The following is a 21496-nucleotide window of genomic DNA, read 5'->3' on the forward strand; positions in this document are numbered from 1 at the left end:
TGTGTGATCCTCCCCGATAATCCTGCAGCTGACAGCATCCCCAGCAGTGCCAGTGAACCCGAGCCGCCAACGGACCCCGAACCGCCAACACAGCCGTCAGGCCGCCTCCTGACCACCGGGGATTAGAGCACAACAGAAGGACAACACTATGTTACTATGCATCGCGCAGCCTGTTCGTCAACTCTCGCAAATCAGAAAATCGTGTGTTTTTGTTCCTCTCAAGATTCTTTCTCAAAGTCAGTCTTTTTTTTATTACAAAATATCATGGTAATTCACAAGAAATGAATGTCAGAATGTCATGTTTTCCCCTGACTATTTAACCCATGAAAGGACAGTCAAATCCCTTCACTTCCATTAACACACTCTAATGATAATCGCTCCTTTTAGAGTTCAACCAATCGTTTTATTATGATCATCATCACCGTTGTACCATTATTTAACCAGGGAATGAAAGGGCAAGGGGCTTTCATGGCTGATTCAATGGTAATTTGGTGAATCCTCCAGCGTGGCCGCGAAACCCTGCTGACATTGGCATCACTATGTCAGGGATATTTCATTAATGTTTACTCTAGCTCGCCAATATAATAAGTTAAGTAAAAAGGAAGAAATAATACGATTTCTATTTCTAAGCAAGCTGAGTTTTTTTTTCGACATATTTGTGAGTTCACACACAAACAAGAATCCAATTCGCTCCCACCGACCTGACCTGAGTCCGCACCAAAAGTGGTTTGGACTGAATGGATACGAATAAACAAAACACAAGGTATGCAGCTATAAACGCACTTAACATTTGTCAAAACTAAAGCTAATGGATTTGTGGTGTGCTTGTGCCGGAGTGATCCTACTTTGATATTAGTGCTAATGTTTTTAGCACTGTAATAACAATCTGGTCCTTGCCAGACATCCACACTTGCACCAGTCAGTCAGTGTAGCCTTTTTCCCTTGTCCTCCCTTACAGACTGAAGCAAACGAGCAAAAATTAGATCAGTTGTTAATAAGATCTTACTATTATTCATTTTATTTCCTTCATTCTATCAGGCAAAGCATTAAAGTGATAGTCTGGAAGTCAAAATGTTTCACATATTTTAAAAATGTGCAAAATCGACCACCTGGTCTTGCATTTTGATGTAAAGTATAATAATATATATCTATATATATATGTTTTGTAAAGTCCCTCCTTCCCGGATCTCAACAACTAATCAGAGTCTAGTATCCTCCTGCGTTGACCAATGAGATGAGAGGGAGCTTGCCTCTTTACTTTTGAAAATTCTGTTCCTGCTCTCCTCATTTTGCAAACGAAGAAGGGCTTTCTGGTTAAAGAGGAATTTGATTGTTTACTTTCAGCTTTCACTGTATCTCTCCACACTTAGCAAAGTAACAGACTATCACTTTAAGAATAAATTCAATATTTAACAAACAAAAAACAACTCATCCTCTGTACTGTACATTAAACCGTGAGACCAGAAGGTGGTATGTGGTTGAATCAGTCATGACCTGATCGCTTTCCAAAACCCTCTGAACTACTGACGATGTGAGCGCGTGTTGACACAGCAAACAAGAGGACGCTGCTGTTCAAGTGGGGATTATGCAGGCAGCGGCAAGTCGAGTTCAAAGCTTTTCAATTGCCAGACGCCGTATTCTACATCCACAAATGCAACAGATTTATTGATTGATCGTCTCTCATTTGTAACTATACATCGCTCTGCGGCTGAGCGAGTGTTCGTGCTGGGTTTACGACGGGGGTTATCGCGTTCGTGTTCATAAAGGCCGCTGACACAGGGTTATCACCAGTTAAACAGAGCTCCGAGTTTCAACATCAAAGCCTCTACTTTAAACAGTACAGTGCGGGGATGTCTGTAAGCGTCTACTGTAAAACACTGGGTTCAACTCGGGCAGACACGAGCAGAGAGAAAATCAAATCATATTTTGTTGTTCTTCAACAATGAAATGTGTTACACAAAAGGGACGCTCCCACATACGTCCAACACTATAGTTTCCAGTGTTAGAGGGGGGCATGATGGAGGTCAGGATTAAGTGACCCCTGCACTTCAGAGTGAGCTTTAGTCACTGATGGTAGACAAAAAAATGAATAAACTGAAATCTTATCAAACATTATTTTGTAATAACCCAGATCACTGGTTGCTGTCCACTGTTGAATTTCAATATAGATTTATACTGGACAAGGCGATAATCCAGCAGAGAACCTCTAGATAGCTAATCAGCTATGTCCTAACTCAAAAACATAAAACACACCAAACACCCAAGATCCCACAACTTTACAAACCAAATTTAGAATTTAGTATTTACAATCTTCTTTTTGGTAAAATATGTTTCCGGTGAGTAGGTAGCACATAGCATATTTGCCTCCACTGTTCTTTTAAACTCTTGATATACATGTTTTTTGTACAGTCTATGGAGAATTTAGAAGAGATTGTTTCTTTTGGCACTTACAGCCTCACCTGTAATACTTATCCACAAATCAGAGATCAAATGCTTTATCTATTTATTTATTTGTTTATTTGGCCTTGGCCAGTGCTTGTTAACGAACACACATGAGACTTCATGCATTAAAACATGCACTATGGACTGCTCACACGGGCTAATTTCCTCGTCTTTTCATAATCTTCAGGTAAATCTTTTTTTTTTTATTCAGAGGTAATATCGAACCTAATATCTAAATAACTCTAATAATCTAAAACTAAAGCTGAAAGAACTTGATCAACAAGGAAAAAAACATTATTGCATTACAATAGATTGAAATGCAGAGAAGACACAAACAAACAAAAAAACGACTTCAAAGATACAGTAGTGGTCGCAACACTTCCACAAATACAGTCATTTCCAATTAGATACAGTAGCTCCATGTGCCTTATAGAAACTTTACACAATTTACACAATACAAAGCAAGTGCAGAAATTATAAAGGCGTCTTCTTTTATTCTGTTTCCTGCAGGAAGATTTAAGATACTACCCTTCATAGACTTTTTAATTTTCAGACCTTACTGTTAAAAAATACACGCTGCTATATGATTTGTAAATACTTAAGCTTGATTAAAACACAGACCAGGCCGTCTCTGATTGTGCAAAGGAGGAATACCAGTCTGACCCATTACTGTTTGCTGCCATCTACTGTCCAGAAAAACTGAAGGATTTACCTGCTGTGTGTCAGGGATGAGAGTCCTTTGACAAACGACAAAGTAGGAAAACGAAATGGAGAAAACTAAATCATATTATTTGTCCCAATGTACCATGAGAATGCTTGTGTTCTGCATTCCACACCACACAAAATGTCTCATTTTTCATACGCACTTGTGAGTGTGGGCTGAGATAGTTTTTTTACCTTTATTACACTCTTGAACAGGTCAAAGATCAGTAACAACGCTGACAAATCGAGTATTAAAGTGGACATATCCTGCATATGGGACTCAAAAATAGACTGGAGTGTCAGCAGGCGTGATGAAAACACTTTGAGCAGAACGGTTCAGAACCCACATAATGCTGGATTATGGGCTTTAATAATGTGGATGACGGTATTCCATTTATTTTCATTTTCAAATAATTTCTCTCCCTGATCAGTGTTGGTGTCTCATCATTGTCACACTTGTCACATCATATTAGGTCACTCGCTGAGATGCAAAAGGAAATGTATTTTTTTCCAAAGGAAAATGACAAAATAGTAACTAATTTGGAAAAGTAACTTAAATCTCATTACCTGTTTGGAAATAGTAATGCGCTAGATTACTAGTTACTAAAAAAAAGTAATCCGATTACAGTAATCTATTGCTAAGCAATTAGTTACTGGCATCACTGTTTACAAGCCTGTGTCACAAGTTTCTCAAAGTTCACTGTAGTCATTATTAATTCACTCCACCTCTGTGGTGGTAAGCTTCATTTATCTATAATGTGTTGTTTATGATCGCTTTTGTCAGTGGACACCTTTTATTTATTTAAGTTGCCCCCTTGTGGCTGGAACGAGTATATTTAGTTATTTAGTTAAAAAAAAAACAATATAACTCCGCACAGGAATGGGCTAGAGACTTACTTTTTTTTTACATACTCAGGGATTTGTGCTCTGCAAGTCAGGGGCCGGGTTAAATCATCTGGCCCGCGGGCCGTAGTTTGAGGACCCCTGATCTAGAACCATAGAACAGTAAGATGTGCAACCAAGTAAATGTACCTTTGGACCCAGAAGGGATCAAATCAAGTAAAAAACATATTTTCAGTACCCATTTTTTAAAAACTTCAATACCAGTAGTACTTTAAGTTTCCTCTGGTATTGTTTAACTTTACCCAGCCCTAAAGTTGAGTGTTTGAATCTATAAAATTTACAATTCAAATCCCTGTTTCATTCCAGCTTTTTGTTTCATGGGGAAAAGCTCGGCCATTACAAAGGTATTAACCATAAACCAGGTAAAACGTCTGCTTTTGGATTCTTTAAGCTGAAGATTTTACATTTAGAATGTTTTTACCACCTACAGACTGAATCTATTTTTGTCTATCATTGCTTTTTCATCTTCACTCTACTGTCCATGACACAGTTGATCTCCGACCTGAACAATAAAAGAGGCAGGCAGGATGAATGCAGTGGAGCCTACAGCAGGTAAATGTAGTCTGTCCACAGTCTCCCACGAGTGCTTCTACATTCACTATATTTCACTCACCGTATAATACGGGATGTACTACTGTGGTCACGTCTTTCCCAGAGGACTGAGGCTTTACAGGAAGAAGACCATAGCCCCGGCAGCAAAACCACCAGCGACAACGTAAGAAGAGAGAGAAAAAGCTTTCAAAGCAATGATTTAGAAATGCAGCTAAAGGCAGTGCGTTTCGATCAGAGTAGTCTTTTTTAGGGCAAATACAATTTAAAAAGGGCAACAGGCACTTATTTTATTACAGGTGGAAAAATATGCATCTAAAAAAATTACGTTTAAATAGATTCCTGGTAGGTCACCACAAATATGCGTTATTTTGATTACTACAGAAATTGCATTGTGGCACAATTGTTTTTAACATGAACTGATTTTAAAGGGCAGAACCTGGAGAATTTCGCAAATGTATTTCTGATCGCCGCACAAAATGCAGAGGCTAGCAACTGTATGCTAAAGCTCGGGCTTGGATCACCTAAAGTAGCCACTGTGTTTGTATTTCAGTTTATGATTTACTTTATCAATTCATGTGAGTTGTTCATATGAATGTAACCTAAATAGCCTGTCATTACCCAAGGATATTTAGTGTAGAAAAGTCCAGTAATTCGTGTTTCATTCCTTACACTTTATTAACAGATGGCCTATAATTGATAACGTCGTTCATAAGAAAAGATAAGGTGTTATTGATCTCACAAAAGAGAAAAGAGGACCATTCACTTTTTCACAGCAGCCACTTTGAGGAAAGTCTCTTGGTAATGGTATCGGCAGAACAGTTTTTTTTCCCCTCTGCCATCAGACTCGTGAACAAAAACAAGACCCATAACTTAGGCAGAGACTCATGGATGTAATCTGCCCTGTTGCACTGTGTGGTGTGTCCACACTTAGATGTACTGCTATCACTTTATATCACTTTACATCACTTCATACACCTACACATCTGTAAATATAATCCCGCTGTTGTTCTATGTCAATTGTTGTCGTCTTAACATATTTAACTTTTTATTTTTTATCTATTTATTTTAATATTCTTTATGCATGCCCTCCTTATAGCCGTATAGTTTAAAGTTTTATAGCTTATTTGTATCTAAATTCTATATTTTATGTTTTATCTGCACTGAGAAAAAATCCTAGTTTGTGAACCTGGCAATGGCAATAAAAACTATTCTGATTCTGACACCCAAATCCCCAGTATCGACATCGTAAGCATTAAAGCTGGATCGGTGCATCTCAAGCAGTAAGCGCTAGAACTACAAAGACCCTGCAGCGTTATTGATTGTCATACTGGACAATTAGTCTGCTCTGCATGAATGAATGATTGAGACTTGTATTTGTGATGCATTTTAATCAAATCACCGAGCTGGTTTGTTTGTTAAAATTTGCAAAACAAAGCACAAATACATCCAACCATCCATCCATTTTCTTCCACTTGTCCGTTTCTGGGTCATGGGGGCAGCTGTTGGAGCTGCCCAAATCACATTGCACCAGCCCCTATGGCTCCTCCTGCAGGTGGTGGGTCCACCGAAGGACGACAATTAATCGGGCCTGTTGGTCTCTCATAAGTGGCTTCTTTTTCTGACCCGTCACTTAGGACCTGTTTGCCCTGGGAGACCCTACCAGGGGCACAAAGCCCCCGACAACAGAGCTCCCAAGATCATTCGGGTGCTCAAACCCCTCCACCACGTTAAGGTGGAGGGGTTTGGAGGGGAGCACAAATACAGTGTCACTAAATTACTTTTATCATCATTACTTTTTACATTAAATATATTGATGTTTAATATGGATTCGGGCCGCGACACCACAGTATTTTAGCCAACAACCCAAAATGAGTTTGGCACCACTGGTTTAGATGCTGTTGTGAGCCAGATGTAACCTGTAATGTTCCGCAGTGTAGCTTTAATAGACAATCATGGATATGGAATGGGCAGTGACCGCAACATAACACCTTGACAGTAGGGTAATGCTGTAGAATTTGTCACCTTGCTTGTAGCTTCAGTGAGCGGCTCAAGCCCCTTTCTGCGCTCTCTTTCTGTCCAGAGGAAGCTCTGCATTGGAATTCTCTCCACGTGGCTGATCGTGAGCCAAGCCTTACTGCTCCCTGCTTTTGGACAGGTGCCACTGCTGCTCTGTCCCTCTGGTGGAATGCGTCTGTCAGTCCCACTATCTTCACAACATGGCTGCTGTCTCAGGTACACATCTGCACAGAATACACAGCATTAACACAACAAATACTGTCTTTTTAAGCTTCTCTTTTTCACCATCCTACGAACTGCTTTACACCCTCCACAATTTTACAGCCCATAAACCCTCTCTGCATGTGTCCAGAGCCGTTCTGCACTGAAACGTGTTGTTTATGATGCCTTCGATTTGTAAGCATGCCATTAATAAGAAGGAAATGTTAATATGAAAATATTTTCTTCTACACATGGCATATTCTCAGATAGCACTCCTAGCCCACAATGAGGTACTTCAAAGTCAATCATCATCCTTCATAAGTATCTTTTGCTTACATAGTTTTTATAATTGTATAACATAAAATGTCGACATTTCCAAAATACCATTAGAAAGCATGGAATACAAGTCTATGGTGCCTTGTAGCATTTTAAAAAGCCTGAGGGATGGATCTTTAAAGAGTCATTGGGGGTTTTCTAATCTACTTTCCTCCACCTGGGCGTTTCTGACTGCATCTTCAGACTGCTCAGAACAAATGTCACAGGCTGCTTAAGTATAGTGACATTGGACCTACCTGTGAGCTCTTCCGAAGACAGTTCAGAGATCTAGTTCAGTGGTTCTCAGCCTTTTGGCGCCGCGACCCCCATTTTAACAATTAAAGGGGTTTGTGACCCCCGCTCGGGTCACACCGTGAGAAATAGAAAAAGTAGCCTACATAATTCTTAAAAAACTAAGAAAAAAGCAAATGGCTAAAATGAAATTCATCAAACTATGAACAATAATGGCACTCTGGTAAAATAGCAAATACATGCTACAATAAAATATCAGATTACATGCTAATGAAAACATGGCTATTTTATCTAAATGATCTAGCGACCCCCCAAATGTGTCTCGCGACCCCCTTGGGGGTCCCGACCCCCAGGTTGAGAACCACTGATCTAGTTGATGCTGGATTTGGCAAACTGTGCAACGGCCGGGGAAGCTTCCAATTGGGCATTGTGCTCACACTCGGAAATGGCAAAAATAGCACAATAGAGGTTTGCATCTTTAGAATTACACACCAAGCGATTTACTGGAGCAGTCACTTCATTATAGTCTCATAGAATGTATCTTGGTCAAGAGTCAAGTAAGATTTGTCTTTATTTGGTAATTGATATAGTGTTATTTTTATTGTTTTAATAAATCCATATACTGCTACTAGAACATGTCAGCAAAGAGGTCTTTGCCCATACATGATTTTTTTTTATTAGTGGGCCAGATTTTTCAGAAGTCATTGGCCACTGGGCTGCACCGGCACCATATGTTTTTCATCATGAGAGAAAATCATGGTAAATCATACCATCATAGCTCAGACAGAAGTAGGCCTGAACACTGGGTGGCACTGTGTCATCATTTCTAGAATGCCCTGAAGGGGTCCCACAAGGTTCTGTATTAGGCCTGAGACTTTTTTTCAAAGTACATCAATGAGATATGTTTGTCAAAATGTCCACTTTCAAATGTCCACAGATGATGTTCTCATCTTCACAGCAGCCCTGGTAGACATACAGCAGTGGCTCATCAACTCGTCCTTACTGTTGAATAAAAAGAAATCAGTGTCAATGATGTTCACAAAAAATGTCAAATGGATCGGCCCAATGTGTTCCTTGAAAACACTGGGCTTGACCTTGTAGAGGAGTTCAAGTATCTCGGGGCCACTCTGGATTCAACGCTCTCAACAAAAAAAAAACATTAAACTCACTGCAAATGCTAAATCAATACTACATCCTTGTCACTATTGTCATTTTACTCGCCTTATGATTTGTCTCTCATGATTCATTATTTGACTCTCCAATGTTTTTTTCTGCCATCATTACACTCACCATACACCCACCATGCGCAACCCTTCATGCTCCCATCAAATGTGTATCAGTTTAATCCCCGCTTTGTTTTATGTACCTGTATATCCATGCCAATAAATAAATTCAAACTCACTGCTAATACAATAAAGTTACATTTACAGAACTTCAAACAAATCAGGCCATTCACAACATACATTCTACATTCAAGGATAATTTCACGCATTGATTACTGTATTAAACCTGGTCACTCACTGGAGAAACAATATCAACCCCATAGAAATCCTCTTCAGAAATCACTGCTCTATCATCACTGCAATATCCTGGGAAAATATGAAAAGCTGAATTTTCAAAATTTCATAAATTTTAAAAACTGTTGTTTACACAACACTTAATGGTCTTGCCCTGCCCCCACTCTCTGACTACATTAAACCTAAACCGGTGAGGGGTCTCCGGACCAGAGGAGATGTGGAGATCACACACAGAAGAACAACATTTGGACAAACTGTACTGTCTGTCCGTCAGAGGACAAATTTTTGGAAAAGCCTTTCAACAGACATAAGAGAATGCCCGACTTACAGATCTTTTAAACTCCTGCACTCATTTTAACAATGTAATTTGTATAGTTTTTATATTGTGTTTCGTATTCCTGTTTACATTCTATTATTTGTGAGACCTGCCTCTGGACTACAGATGCAGTTTTGCTATAATCTGGCACATTTACAATTTTTGTACAACTTGTTGATGATTGTTCACTAATGTGTGTTGTCCCAATCAAATAAATAAATAAATCAAAATAAAAAAGTGTTTCAATTATTTTCAAGTATAGTTGATTTTACTCGACACACAGTAAAATCAACTGAGCCAAACCTGGTCCAAGGTTCAACCAAAGGTTGAATAAGGTAAGCATAACAAAGGCCAGCACAAAGGAAGTAAAAGTACAACTACAATTAGAGGATGACACAGATGTGAGAGTTCTGTGGAAAAAGGTGAGAAGTCAAGTGCCAAGCAGCACGAGCACAGAGCAGCTCTATTTCTTGTCTAGCAAGTTAAACTAATTGTACTATTAATTATCTTTGTAGAGTTCTACCAACAATAGGGTGCAGTAGCCAACATATTTACTCAAGTAAGAGTAAAGTTACTTCAAAATGATTTGAAGCAGAAGTTAAAAAAAGTGATTTTACAGTTACATTAATTACTTTCACAAAGTAAACTTCATTCTGACCATACCACAGGACGTGTCCTCACACTCCACCTCTCACCCCCTTACACTAACATCGCTGTTGTTTCTCTTCGCCTCAGTAGCAGCTGCAGTGCATTTTTTCCACGCTCCCCCCCCCTCTGGCAGACGAGCAGTCAGTCAGCCGGGCCCGGTGCACTTGACCGAAGAGAGAAGTATCCGGCCTTTTGGAGTGCCATCCGATCCCATAAACCCGCCGAGCCTCCTCCGGCGTGCAGCGTGCCAAAGGAAATGTCAGAGCCTCCGGAGGAACTCGCAAACCGGCCCTTCGCGGCCCAACTCTGCAATGTTTACCTCAGCATCCTGGCCTTGTTCTGCTTCAAGCTCTTCGTGAAGATATCCCTCAACTTGCTGACATATTTTTACATTATCCGAGGGAACCGTAAGGAGGCTGCCAGGATATCTGCGGAGTTTTATGACTATGGACAGCGGCACAGTGAGTAGTTCTATGGGGGGAAAGCAAGGGAGGTCTTGTGTAAAGAAGCAAGGTCATTCTGTACCTTGATAGAGCATTGTATTGATGTCCATTGAAATGTTTGTAGAAATCTGGGCTATTAGGGTAAAACTATGTTCACTTAGTTCACACAATTACAATATTTCTGTATAGTTTTGCATAGTGCAGTAACGTTTCGTTTGTCTCTCCAAGTTACCTGGAAGTACTCTAATGCACCTGTCGCCCATTTAAGTGTGCAGAGCGTGTATTTTTCATAGTCTTGCAGCATAATTACTTGAAACTTGGTAGTACACTGCATTGATTATGTATTCTTGTGTTGTTTGAAGGATATCTACAAACAAGCCAGCAGCATTTTGTGTATAGAAAGCAATCTTCATTTCAATTTTACTTGGTTTATAGGCTACAAAAGGCTCCTAGTGTTATAGTGTAGCATTGTATAGAGTTTGGGATGGAACAATATACATGAACAGGGAAATCTACTATGTTAGGGGGAACTGGCAAACAACAACAGCTGCCAAGACACTACTGGTAAATACGTTAAGTAGCCATTGTTTTTTGTGCTGCAGAACGTGCCAGAAATCTCACAATCCTGAGCTCGATTGAAATACAAACAAGCACAATTCTCTGGAACTTTCCCTCTGTCTGTCACCATGAGACTAAAAAGAAGAAGTGGCGTTCGACACTAAACAAGCTGGCTAGTCCGGGACACTTTTCAGCGTGCGTTAGCCAGCTCAACATACTTTTCCTATAGCCGTTAGCAGCTAGCGTCAAACGTCACAACGTATGAACGAACCGTATGTTTTCTCCTGTCGTCAAGCCATCGACCACAGTTACACGAAGTCAAAAAGCCTAGAAATCATTCATAAAGGTACAGACTATTTCAGATTTTACTTCAGACAAGAACAACAGTGTCCTCCGAGCTAAATGCTAAATCATATTATCTTTTTGCCTTTAGTAGAAGTGGATACACATTCAATGGCCATTCAACACAAAGTAATTTCATCAACGCTATAAAACGAACATGCCCTACCTCGCCGTACGTTAATATACAGCCTGGCTCCACCATTCGTTTGTATGGAGCTAGAACGCTCAGTGCAAACAGGTCCACGTAAACATTTTTAACTGCTGCTGTGCCGAAGAGAAATGAGCTACATTTCTAAGGAACGTTCCCTCTCTCTGTCACCAGCATAAAAAAGAAAACTTAAGCATAAAACCCCCATAAATAGCGATTGTAGCGCGGCATGCGTACAAAAGCAAACAAACAATCATTTATATTTCCATAATAGCTACTTAAAAACACTCCATCCAGAATTGAACAGACATGACGCTGGCAGCTCTTTTCCCTCTAATGTATATTAATAGAACATAGTCAAAGCCTCCCCTCACCACCACCGATCCCCCCCCACCCCCCTCCCCCGCCGTGCCCTACTTTCCATTCCCAGCTATGCCGCGCACCCGTTCACTCTCCAGACTTTAAGACAGGCACCAAAACAACATCCCCGACGCTCTCTCTCCCGACAGCACGTCCGAACCCCAGATGTTTCCCGGAGAATTGGGAGACGCCGCTGACAACATAATCTGTAGCTATCATTTAGGAGAGAGAGGGTATGGGAAGAGGGGGGGGGGGAGGGAGGGAGAGGGTATTTAATTTAAAGTGGACCCTCTCTTTAGAATAGCAATTAGACTAACTCGGGAGTATTTGTCACGGCGGCAATTTCCGTACAGATACAGTCGGAGCTTTTGTCGCAAATTAGCGCGGGGCAAGAGGAAGCGTGCCGCCGCATCAATGAAACACGCTTTGAATGATTGCGGGATGATTGGAATCGAGGGGGGGAATAATGACGAGGATGTGTGGAACGCCTCAGCAGTGATTCTGGATATTGACTCAGGTGTGCGGAGGCGTTATAGCAGAGTCGACCCATTGTGTTATGTGTGCACCCAAATTCCTGTCCCGTTTTTTCAGACTCGTGGGCAGACCGCTCGCCGCTCCACGATGCGGCATCTCAAGGCCGGTTACTCGCCGTCAGAACTCTTATTGTGCAGGTAAAGTGTGCCTGGTTTTCTACAAGAACTGCATTTACCAATCCTCGTTCTACAGTAGTGACACAAATTGTGAGAAAAAAAATGTAAATGGTCACATTTATATTAAAAAAAAAACTTTTAAACCCGCTTTAAGCTCTCAAAGCACTTTACATCAAGGAACCAGTCTCCCATTCACACTCCAGTGTACGCAGAAAATGGAGGGAAGGTGGCTGAAGTGTTTTGCCCAAGGACACAGCGACAGTGTGGCCCTGCGGGATGAAATTAAAACATCCTGAAAAACATGAAAGATTGTAATATTTGCAAAGAAAATACCATATATACGAAACCAAACATATACAAAGAAATGAAAAATAAATAAAGTAACAAAACACAAGATTTGTCACTTAAAGATTAACTCACAGTGACAAGTGCTATTTTTTTTTACACAGAAACTTAAATTGAATATTACTCAATTAGAAGTAAAAAGGTATGTATGAAAACAACAACTTGTAACTGTAACAAAGTAACTGTTTAGTTACTTCAAAAAGTCACTTAATTACATGTACTTGAGTAAATGTAAGGGAATACTACCCACCTCTGCGTATCAGAGGGTACTTGGAATTACTTCAGAAAAACAAAAAGGTGAACCTGAGTAGGTTTGACTTTAAGAGTATTATAGTTTTTAATTTAACCTAACCCGCTACTAAATATGTATTAATCTAGGTTTAGTTCATCACTTTGTAAACATTCTAGAAGGATCTTCGGGATATGGATAAATCAACGACTAAAGGTGTACACGAAACAAAAAAGGTTAACCACTGACTTACAATGTATTTAAAGCAGTACTAAGTAACTCTTGCCCCTAGAGGCCATAAGCGCAATTGCAGCATTGTAGCATGTTGCGATTTTTCTACTTATTAATTGTCCGTGAGAGTAAATACTACGCCGACAGAAAAGACAAAGGTAGAGAGGGATATTGTACATCCAATTACACAATGGAAATATTTGTTTTCACTCACACTTGGCTGTAAATACTGTTTAAGTTCGCTGGCCCGCAGTTAACTTTGCCCGTTTTGTGGCATTAAAACAGAACAATGCATTATATAGGAATTTAGCACAAGACTGTAACTTAATAACCTTTAATTAGAAAAAAGAGAACTCTCTTGTACTGACCAAGGTGAGGGCGTTTAAGGTTTAGGCGAGGAAGATGGAAATATGTCTATCAATTCAACAGTGATAGTGGGAGGATGTGACTGTCATCTGACTAGGCTTTATTTGAAATGTCAAACCTATTAATAACCTGTTTGTTCACATCTGGATGCCTTTCTTTTTCCAGGGCCACAATGTGAATGTCCTCACCATCGACCATGTGACGCCACTACATGAGGCCTGCCTGGGAAACCACGCCGCCTGTGCCAGAGCGCTCATCGATGCCGGTGCAAACGTAAGCTCCTTCAATAGACCGCTTAAAGTGCTTGTGACAGGTTAGACTCATTTCTCAAATTACACAAAGTAGTTTAACACTATTATATGTAAGAAGAAAACACACTTCATCTGCGGATTGAAGTGAAGGCTTGTTTGGATGGGGAGCAAGAGGAGGGGCACTTGTCACACTAATGGCCGAGGGAAACTTTGAAAAAGCCGTTCTAGACCAACGTTGCATATATATACATGTGTCTCCAATGATGTCACACACAGTTAAGGCCACCATTTTGAGGACCGACAACTGATCGACAGCATTTGTACACAATTATTGCTCATAAAGATAACTACAAAAAGACGTATCCAGAGAGCACACGGCTGTTTAGTCAAAGACAGCACTGTGCCACAGATCCACTCCTAAAACTAAACGACTGCATCAAAAAGGTGACAATTTTACAGTTTGTCATATCAACAGAGCCTCAGTCTGAGGTTAGGCTGCTTAAGACATTAGCAACCTACCGCGGTTAGCATGTAGCATCTACCCTCCACAGAATAAACATATGTGCGGCACACATCTATGAACCCTCTGAGGAAAAAACACACTCTGAAAGTGATTTGATAATTGCTACCATTCAAGTTGCAATTCTGCATTCAAGTGCAGTTCATTTCACAGGTCTAATGCTATGGCGTCCTAAACCACATGCGGCATTGCACACGTTATTTTTATGTTTTTAAAAATCTCTGGCTGTTAGAAATATCCAGGGTATTGTTATTGTCCTTCCTTTGTGCTGCCTGGCTTTTGTGATTTGTCGACATGCACAGTTAACCAAGACCTAAAAATAATCATTAACGCTTTCACAGGTCAATGCGTCCACGATTGACGGCGTCTCGCCCCTGTTCAACGCCTGTTCCGTGGGCAGCGTGACATGTGCCGAGCTGCTTTTAGAAAACGGGGCAAAACCCCAGACACTTGTGTACCAGCCTTCGCCTATACACGAGGCCACAAGTAAAGGTAACCTTCTTTGTGGAAATAAGATGGGTCGCTGACACTGTGGTTTACTCATATCAAGAAAAAACAGTAACATCTAAAAGTGTTCCTAACATGGGCCAAGGTTATAATATACTGCACAGCAAATCAAAAATATGGGGTATGTACAATCTTTTTGTAATTATGAACTAGCTCCAGATTTGAAGAAACCTGGGGTTGGGTGAGAAAATCCTCTGTGTCCTGATGAAAAGTGTTCTGCCATTCATCAGTATAGCCCAATATCACAACAGCAGTTGCCTCACAGGGCTGCACCGAACATTAAGGCAATAAAATATAACAGTAAATAAGACAAGGTGACGAGTGCCGTCCTTAGACTCTCCAGCACGGCGAGGAAAAACTCAAAAACCCAGGGGGAGAAAAGAAAAACCTCAGGGGGAATCACAGAAGGAGAGATCCACTCCCATGGACGGACAGGATATAGAGACCCACGGCCGATGGGAGTCCCTAAACAGACGGGCCAAGATCGCAGAACGTCCAGTCCTTGTTGGAGCTTCGGTTCTTCTTGTCCAATTCCTGTAGGCAGGGTTCCTCCATTCGATCTGAGACAGGCACTCCCTCAAGGGAGAGTGGGACAGGAGACACCATGTGAATAGTAACGAACAGACTACAGATAAAAGAAAAATTGTATCATAATAAGAGAAAGTCTGCAGTAAGAGGAACTAGAGGATCACGCTCAGACTGTACTTCCCATTATATTATGCCATTTATTTCTGTGTCCTCTTTTCACAGGAAACACCAGACCCAATAATGCTACTGAATTTTTAACCTAATCTTATCAGAATATTTAGCAATCAATTTAATAATCCCGTGGTAAAGTATGTGCATGAAAGAAGTGGATCCCAAAGAAGGGTGATTGGGGAGGAAAATAAGTGGAAATAAAAGTTTATCCGACACCTGGCCTTTATGGTATAGGCATCAATGGAGACTCTCTTGACAAAAATTACTTCTCTTCTTTAGTGCGGCTAACAGGCGGTTGCCAATGCTTTTTCAGTCATGGGCAACATTCATGTCAATGGGTTAATTATCACAAAGTGAACAATCTGGCATTCCTTCACTATTTTTTTTTTTTTTTGTCAAATAGCTTTTAGTTTGTATTTGTTCCTTTCAACAAAACAGCACTGTGTTTTTCCATTTTAATTAGCGTCTGTAATATGTAAATCTATAGCAAAGGCATGTACTGTATTGTCACATTAAATACGTACCACGCAGCAAGCTCTGTATCATCATATAATATTATAATCCAATAACGTCCTTGAATCAGCTTTATCTCCTACATTCTATGATGCTTCTCTAATTACGGAACCCTTGACTTTGAGCGCGGTGAAAGTGGATTTAACCGTAAATCCTGCCTGACCTAAGACGACAGCTCGCAGAATTATCTTTAGCTGTCACTGGCTGATGAGTGTGTTCATGCCCCATTACTCAGGACATTACGGCTGCGTGGAGGCGCTGGTGACCTGGGGGGCCGATGTGGACATGGACATCCCTCACCTGGGCACGGCGCTCTACACAGCCTGCGTCTGCCAGGAGCTGGAGTGTGCCCGCAAACTGCTCCGGGAAGGTCAGAGCACTGCACACACCCCCACATAAGCATACTATATAGTACTTTATGGAGAATGTGTTCCTGCAGCCTGCTATCTTGATGGAATATATCAGCATAGGCCACCAATACAATCTACATTACAAGTATATGGATCTTTGGAATAGCACTGGCATTGGCAATACAATCCAATTTTCATAAGATTGAATTTATACAGTCAAAAAAAAAAAGAAACAAAAATAGCGCACTGACTACAGTGAGCAAACCTCAAATCCTATTTTTCTTGTCAAATAAGTTTTTTGTTTTTTTTTATGATACTGACAGCAGTATTGAAAGTGCTCATCTTCAAACTATTGGCACTACCGCAATGCAGTACTTGAATTTATTTTTAAGAATTACTTTTTTGATGAACTTCTGTTTTCTGCTCCTTTTAAAGCAGTACTAAGTAACTTGTGCCCCTAGAGGCCATAAGTGCCACTGCAGGTGTCGTAGCATGTTGCGTTTTTTGCTCATTAATTGTCCGTCAGAGTAAATACTACGCTGACAGAAAAGACAAATGGAGAGAGGGATATTGTACATCCAATTACACAATGTAGACAATTTTTTTTCACACAAACTTGGCTGTAAATACTGTTTAAGTGGCGCTAGCCCGCAGTTGGCTTTGTCCGTTAGCCTGTTAGCTTCTTCTTCTTGATTCCATTAGTGTGTATTGGTGACTCTGATCCACAGAGACACCAGGGGGAGATGAAAGACCCCTCCAATCATCCCATTAACACTTGTATTACACCCCAGAGGGACTACGGAAAGGATTTATTAATGTAAACAAGCTACTTAGTACTGCTTTAAACGGTTAGGGTTTAGTACTGTAGGGATTAATATGATCTACTCCTTTTTCATTCCAAATCAAGCAGGTGAGCTGCATGAGAAATGATGGCCTTGCAAAGGAATATGTTGCTTTGTGCACGGAATGATGCTAACTTCCTAGAAAGACTTCCAACAGAGAGTTAGCCGTGTCTCGCTGAAATAAATATATTTTTAAACAGTATACGTGTTGGATATTAACTTACAACATGTGAAAAACGTCACTAATAATGTAGATACTTCACCAGAGGAGACGGTCTTTGTTTGTAAGAAGTGTTTTCGCCTTGAAGCTAAAGGCTAACGTCAGACCAGCTAACCGAGCTGTCATTTTTCACGCTGGAGACGGATTCACTTGAGCCACACATTAACGTGGATTAATGACAAAGCCGAAGACGAGAAACAACGCTACAATGGAGGGCGAATTGCAAGAAATAAAAACTTGAAACCAAACGCAAAAAATGAGTGCACGACAACAAACTATACTGGACTTGGCGAGTTAAGTAAAGGAACTAAGACTGCAAAATGATGAAAAGGACAAGAAAATCATGGCTTTAGAAAATGGCTTGGCGGACCTGGAGCAGTATGCTCGTATGAATGATCTCATTATAACAGGAATTGATGTGAAGCCTCGCTCCTGTGCCAGAGCCGCCGCGACAGGAGGAGTCAGTGTGTTTCATGAACGCGCTGACGTTTATTTTACTTCATCTTTTTAAACGAACAGCTGGAGGAGGTGTGTGTGGATCGGGAAGTTTGGGCATCTCTGCTGAGACTGCTGCCCCCGCGACCCGGCCCCGGATAAAGCGGAAGAAAATGGATGGATGTGTAAGAGAGGGGGGGCTATGGAGGTGTGTGCAGTGGGATGAACTTAAACCAGAAAAAAAGAACTACTGTAATGAACGGGGGTGAAATGACCGGGTGAGAGCACACTGTTTACCAAGGAGGACAGAAGAGTGGCCAGGTGCACTAAAATTTATTACAGAATGGTTAAAAAACAGTAAAAATGCCCACAGGTAAAAACGTTGTGCTAAAAGTCCATTAAAAACAAGGTGGGCTAAAAAAAAGATAAAACTGCGCTAAAAGGGGCACCGTCCACAGTAAAGTGCTTCTGCTCCTCCTGCTCCGCCCAGCCCAGGGAGTGGATCCTCTGGTCACACGCACCGGGTCACCTGTAATTGCAAAGCATACGCCAGCACGGGGGTCCGAGACAATAAGGCCTTAGGCTACACGGATGGAGTGTCGCTACAATACTTACACACCAGGCAGAGTTATCCTCTGCCCCTGCGTGTGTCCAACGTCACAACACTCCTTCACTAGTCTCGATCCCTCCCGGCTGGCTCCCGTTCTCCGCACGCTGAGACACCTACGCGGACAAAACTAGCGGCAGTCAAAAGTTCTAACCAATCATATTCTCCAGCTAGCTTTATCCGACAAGTGCTACTACGTTCCCAAAGGGTACTTACACTGGAGGCAGAGTTCTCCTCTGCCCCTGCGTGTACGTCGCCTCGTAACACTTGCGGTCCCAGCGTGCTCGTGGTCCCCGATGCGTGTGCCGTCCTGCTTCCGTTTCTCATTCTCCAGGTCTTCCCACGCCGTGATTGCGGCGGCGGCCGCAGCGGCCCATGCGGCCGCGTCGCTCCTTTCGTTTCTCTGTCTGTCCGTCTGTCCGTGCGTCCCTCTTCTCGTTCCACCGTGCGCCTTTTGTTTGTTCCGTTCCCGCCAGACACAGGTGCTGTGATTGTTGCCTCTCAGGGATTGGGGTAAAACCATGTGATAAAACCAGGTGGTAAAAGCATGTGACGAGGGCGGGTCCTTAAAACTATAAATAAAGTTAAAATGCACTGCAAAGATAAAACCAATATAAAGACACACTAAAAACACAGCACACAATAAAACGAAATAAAACCCCAAGTCACTTGCTGGATCACAGATGGATGGATGGATCTTTTTAAATCTTGTTTTATTTTTAATTTAATATATAATAGTCTATCAATAGTTTATCCTTTTTTCCTCAAAAGTTAATCAAAAATAACTGTCAATAAAATTTTAAAAAATGACAATATAATATAATATTTTAGTATAAACGTGCCACAGTAACTTTGAAGTAACATTCATTCAATCCCATAATATATTCTGCATACCTCATCTCAATTGTAGGCCAGAGGTGATCAAAGTACTGAATTTTATTATTTATTTATTTCTTATTAAGTATTATTAAGTAATATATTTATCTTTCAAATGTAGTGGAGTAAAAGTAATAAAATAAAATAAAATACTACTGAAGTAAGGTACAGATTCTCAAAACCTTTACTTCACTGCAAGTAGTTTTACAAGGTTACTAACCACTTTTGCTGTCCCATAATGCTGCATTACTGATCAAGCTATGCAACACACACACCAGCAACAAAGATGACAAACCAATGAATGTAACAATAGACATGTGCTCTGACTCAGCCTGGCAAAGGGCATGTGTCACGACGCAACTATCAATTCCAGTCCTATAAAATTGTCTTATGTATTTTTATCTATGAATCACTGCTGGGGGAAGTTTGTTGGGTCAGAAAGTACACCATTATAGTGTTTCAAGGGTGTCAATAATGGAAGAGGAGACTGGATACACATGCATTATGTATTCCCACATCCTGCATATTTATGAAAAAATATCATTTGCAACCGATAACAAAATCTATCTGTGTGGGATGGCTGCTTTATTATGAATGTCATTTCCCCATTACAAGCAATGGAAATCAAAATGTAAGGATTGGTTGTTCTGTATAGATTGACTGGTGTCATATTTGCAGGTGCTAGTGTACAGAAAGGTAGATCTCTGGACTCGCCGCTACATGCAGCAGCAGAAAAGGACTGCACAGCTGTGGTCAAACTCCTGCTGGACTTCGGAGCGGACATAAATGCCAGAAACATTGAGTACCAGCGGCCCGTGGATGTCGCCCCGCCGAGCAGCTTGACAGAGGGCTTCCTCCTGCTCTACGAAGGTATGCCATTAAAGGAGGGACTTTCACAGACATGGACACAAAGCGCTTTACATGAGACCATTTCATATTCACTCAGTGCTGGTATGTCACTTCAGAAAAAAAGAAGAGATATCAGCATTTTTTACTTGCTGAAAGCCAGTAGAAAATGTTCATGTAATGTGAATCATTTCTAATGAATGAAATGTGATCTCGAACGTACGAGTATGTCAACCAACATGCTTTTGTCACAGCTACACCTCGCTTGTTGAGCCAGATGTGCCGTCAGTGCATCCGGACGTGCGTTGGTCGGGACCGGCTCCACCTCCTGGCTCACCTGCCCCTCCCCAGCAGAATGCAGCGCTACCTTAAGTACCAGTGACGCACTCGCCCTTCGTACTAGTGACATGGTCCATACTATACTAAGAGCTATGATCAGTTTGTCACAGAATGTCCGTTTACAGTTCATAGATGTCCCTGCAATACAGAAAAAGAAGATGGATACTTGATAAAAGCTTAGAAAGAAATATTCTTTTGTAGAAAATGCTCATTAATTTTGCTTCAAAAACTATCTGTATCTACAAGAATATATATATATATATATATATATATATATATATATATATATATATATATATATATATATATATATATATATATATATATATATATAATGTACAAAGAGTTCTTATGAGCACTTAGAGCAAAATGCCTGTAAATATATGCACTTTGTCACAAACAATTACTGCAAGTACTTGATGCAGCATCACTGTTCTAAACTATTATTTTTGTTTGGAAACACTTGAATGTAATAAAATGTGTGATGTAATGGCTGTTGTGACTTCATTTGATCATATGGGGCAAAGTTTGTAAGGAGGCCCTGGGAAGACCAATGGGGTCAGTAAATAAGCTGGAGTAAGTGTGCATGACTAGGGAAGTCTGGGCGTCTTTACTCAGACTGCTACCTCTGCGAAAGCAGAAGATGAGGGCTGGGGCGAAAGTTTTGTGTGTCAAGCAAAAACTTGACATGCAAAAACTGAAACATGCTAATGAACTCATCCCGATGAAGAATTGTGGCGTGCCAGTTGAACAAGAGCAACACTTGGCTCATTTTGTAATTTGGGATTTATGTACCACACAGCGATCCTGTGGGTGGTGCTGGGGTCTAGTTCCCGCCCCGGGCCACCCAAATCTTTGGGCATGAGGCGAATCTACCCTGATAACAAAATGATTCAATGGATAACGTGTAAAGCACAAGGGCCATCTGTTTTCTTCTCTATCACATTCATATTGA

The 21496-nt window shown here is 40.9% G+C and overlaps 1 protein-coding gene across 2 annotated transcripts; it reads left to right on the top strand.

The window, feature by feature from the left end:
* Nucleotides 1–10010: 10010 nt before the first annotated feature.
* asb5a (ankyrin repeat and SOCS box containing 5a) lies at nucleotides 10011–20714 on the top strand. 2 transcript variants are annotated; one of them, XM_079557303.1, is made up of 7 exons: nucleotides 10011–10325; nucleotides 12307–12386; nucleotides 13702–13809; nucleotides 14649–14799; nucleotides 16262–16396; nucleotides 20035–20226; nucleotides 20457–20714. In XM_079557303.1, exons 1-7 carry the CDS (start codon nucleotides 10121–10123, stop codon nucleotides 20582–20584), a joined length of 999 nt encoding a protein of 332 aa, XP_079413429.1. In that variant the 5' UTR covers nucleotides 10011–10120; the 3' UTR covers nucleotides 20585–20714. The 2 variants fall into 2 exon arrangements, with proteins under 2 accessions (XP_079413429.1, XP_079413430.1); XM_079557304.1 differs by lacking the exon at nucleotides 10011–10325 and adding an exon at nucleotides 12016–12232.
* Nucleotides 20715–21496: the final 782 nt, after the last annotated feature.

Source organism: Gobius niger, assembly GCF_951799975.1.
Source record: "Gobius niger genome assembly, chromosome: 5".
Lineage (NCBI taxonomy): Eukaryota > Metazoa > Chordata > Actinopteri > Gobiiformes > Gobiidae > Gobius > Gobius niger.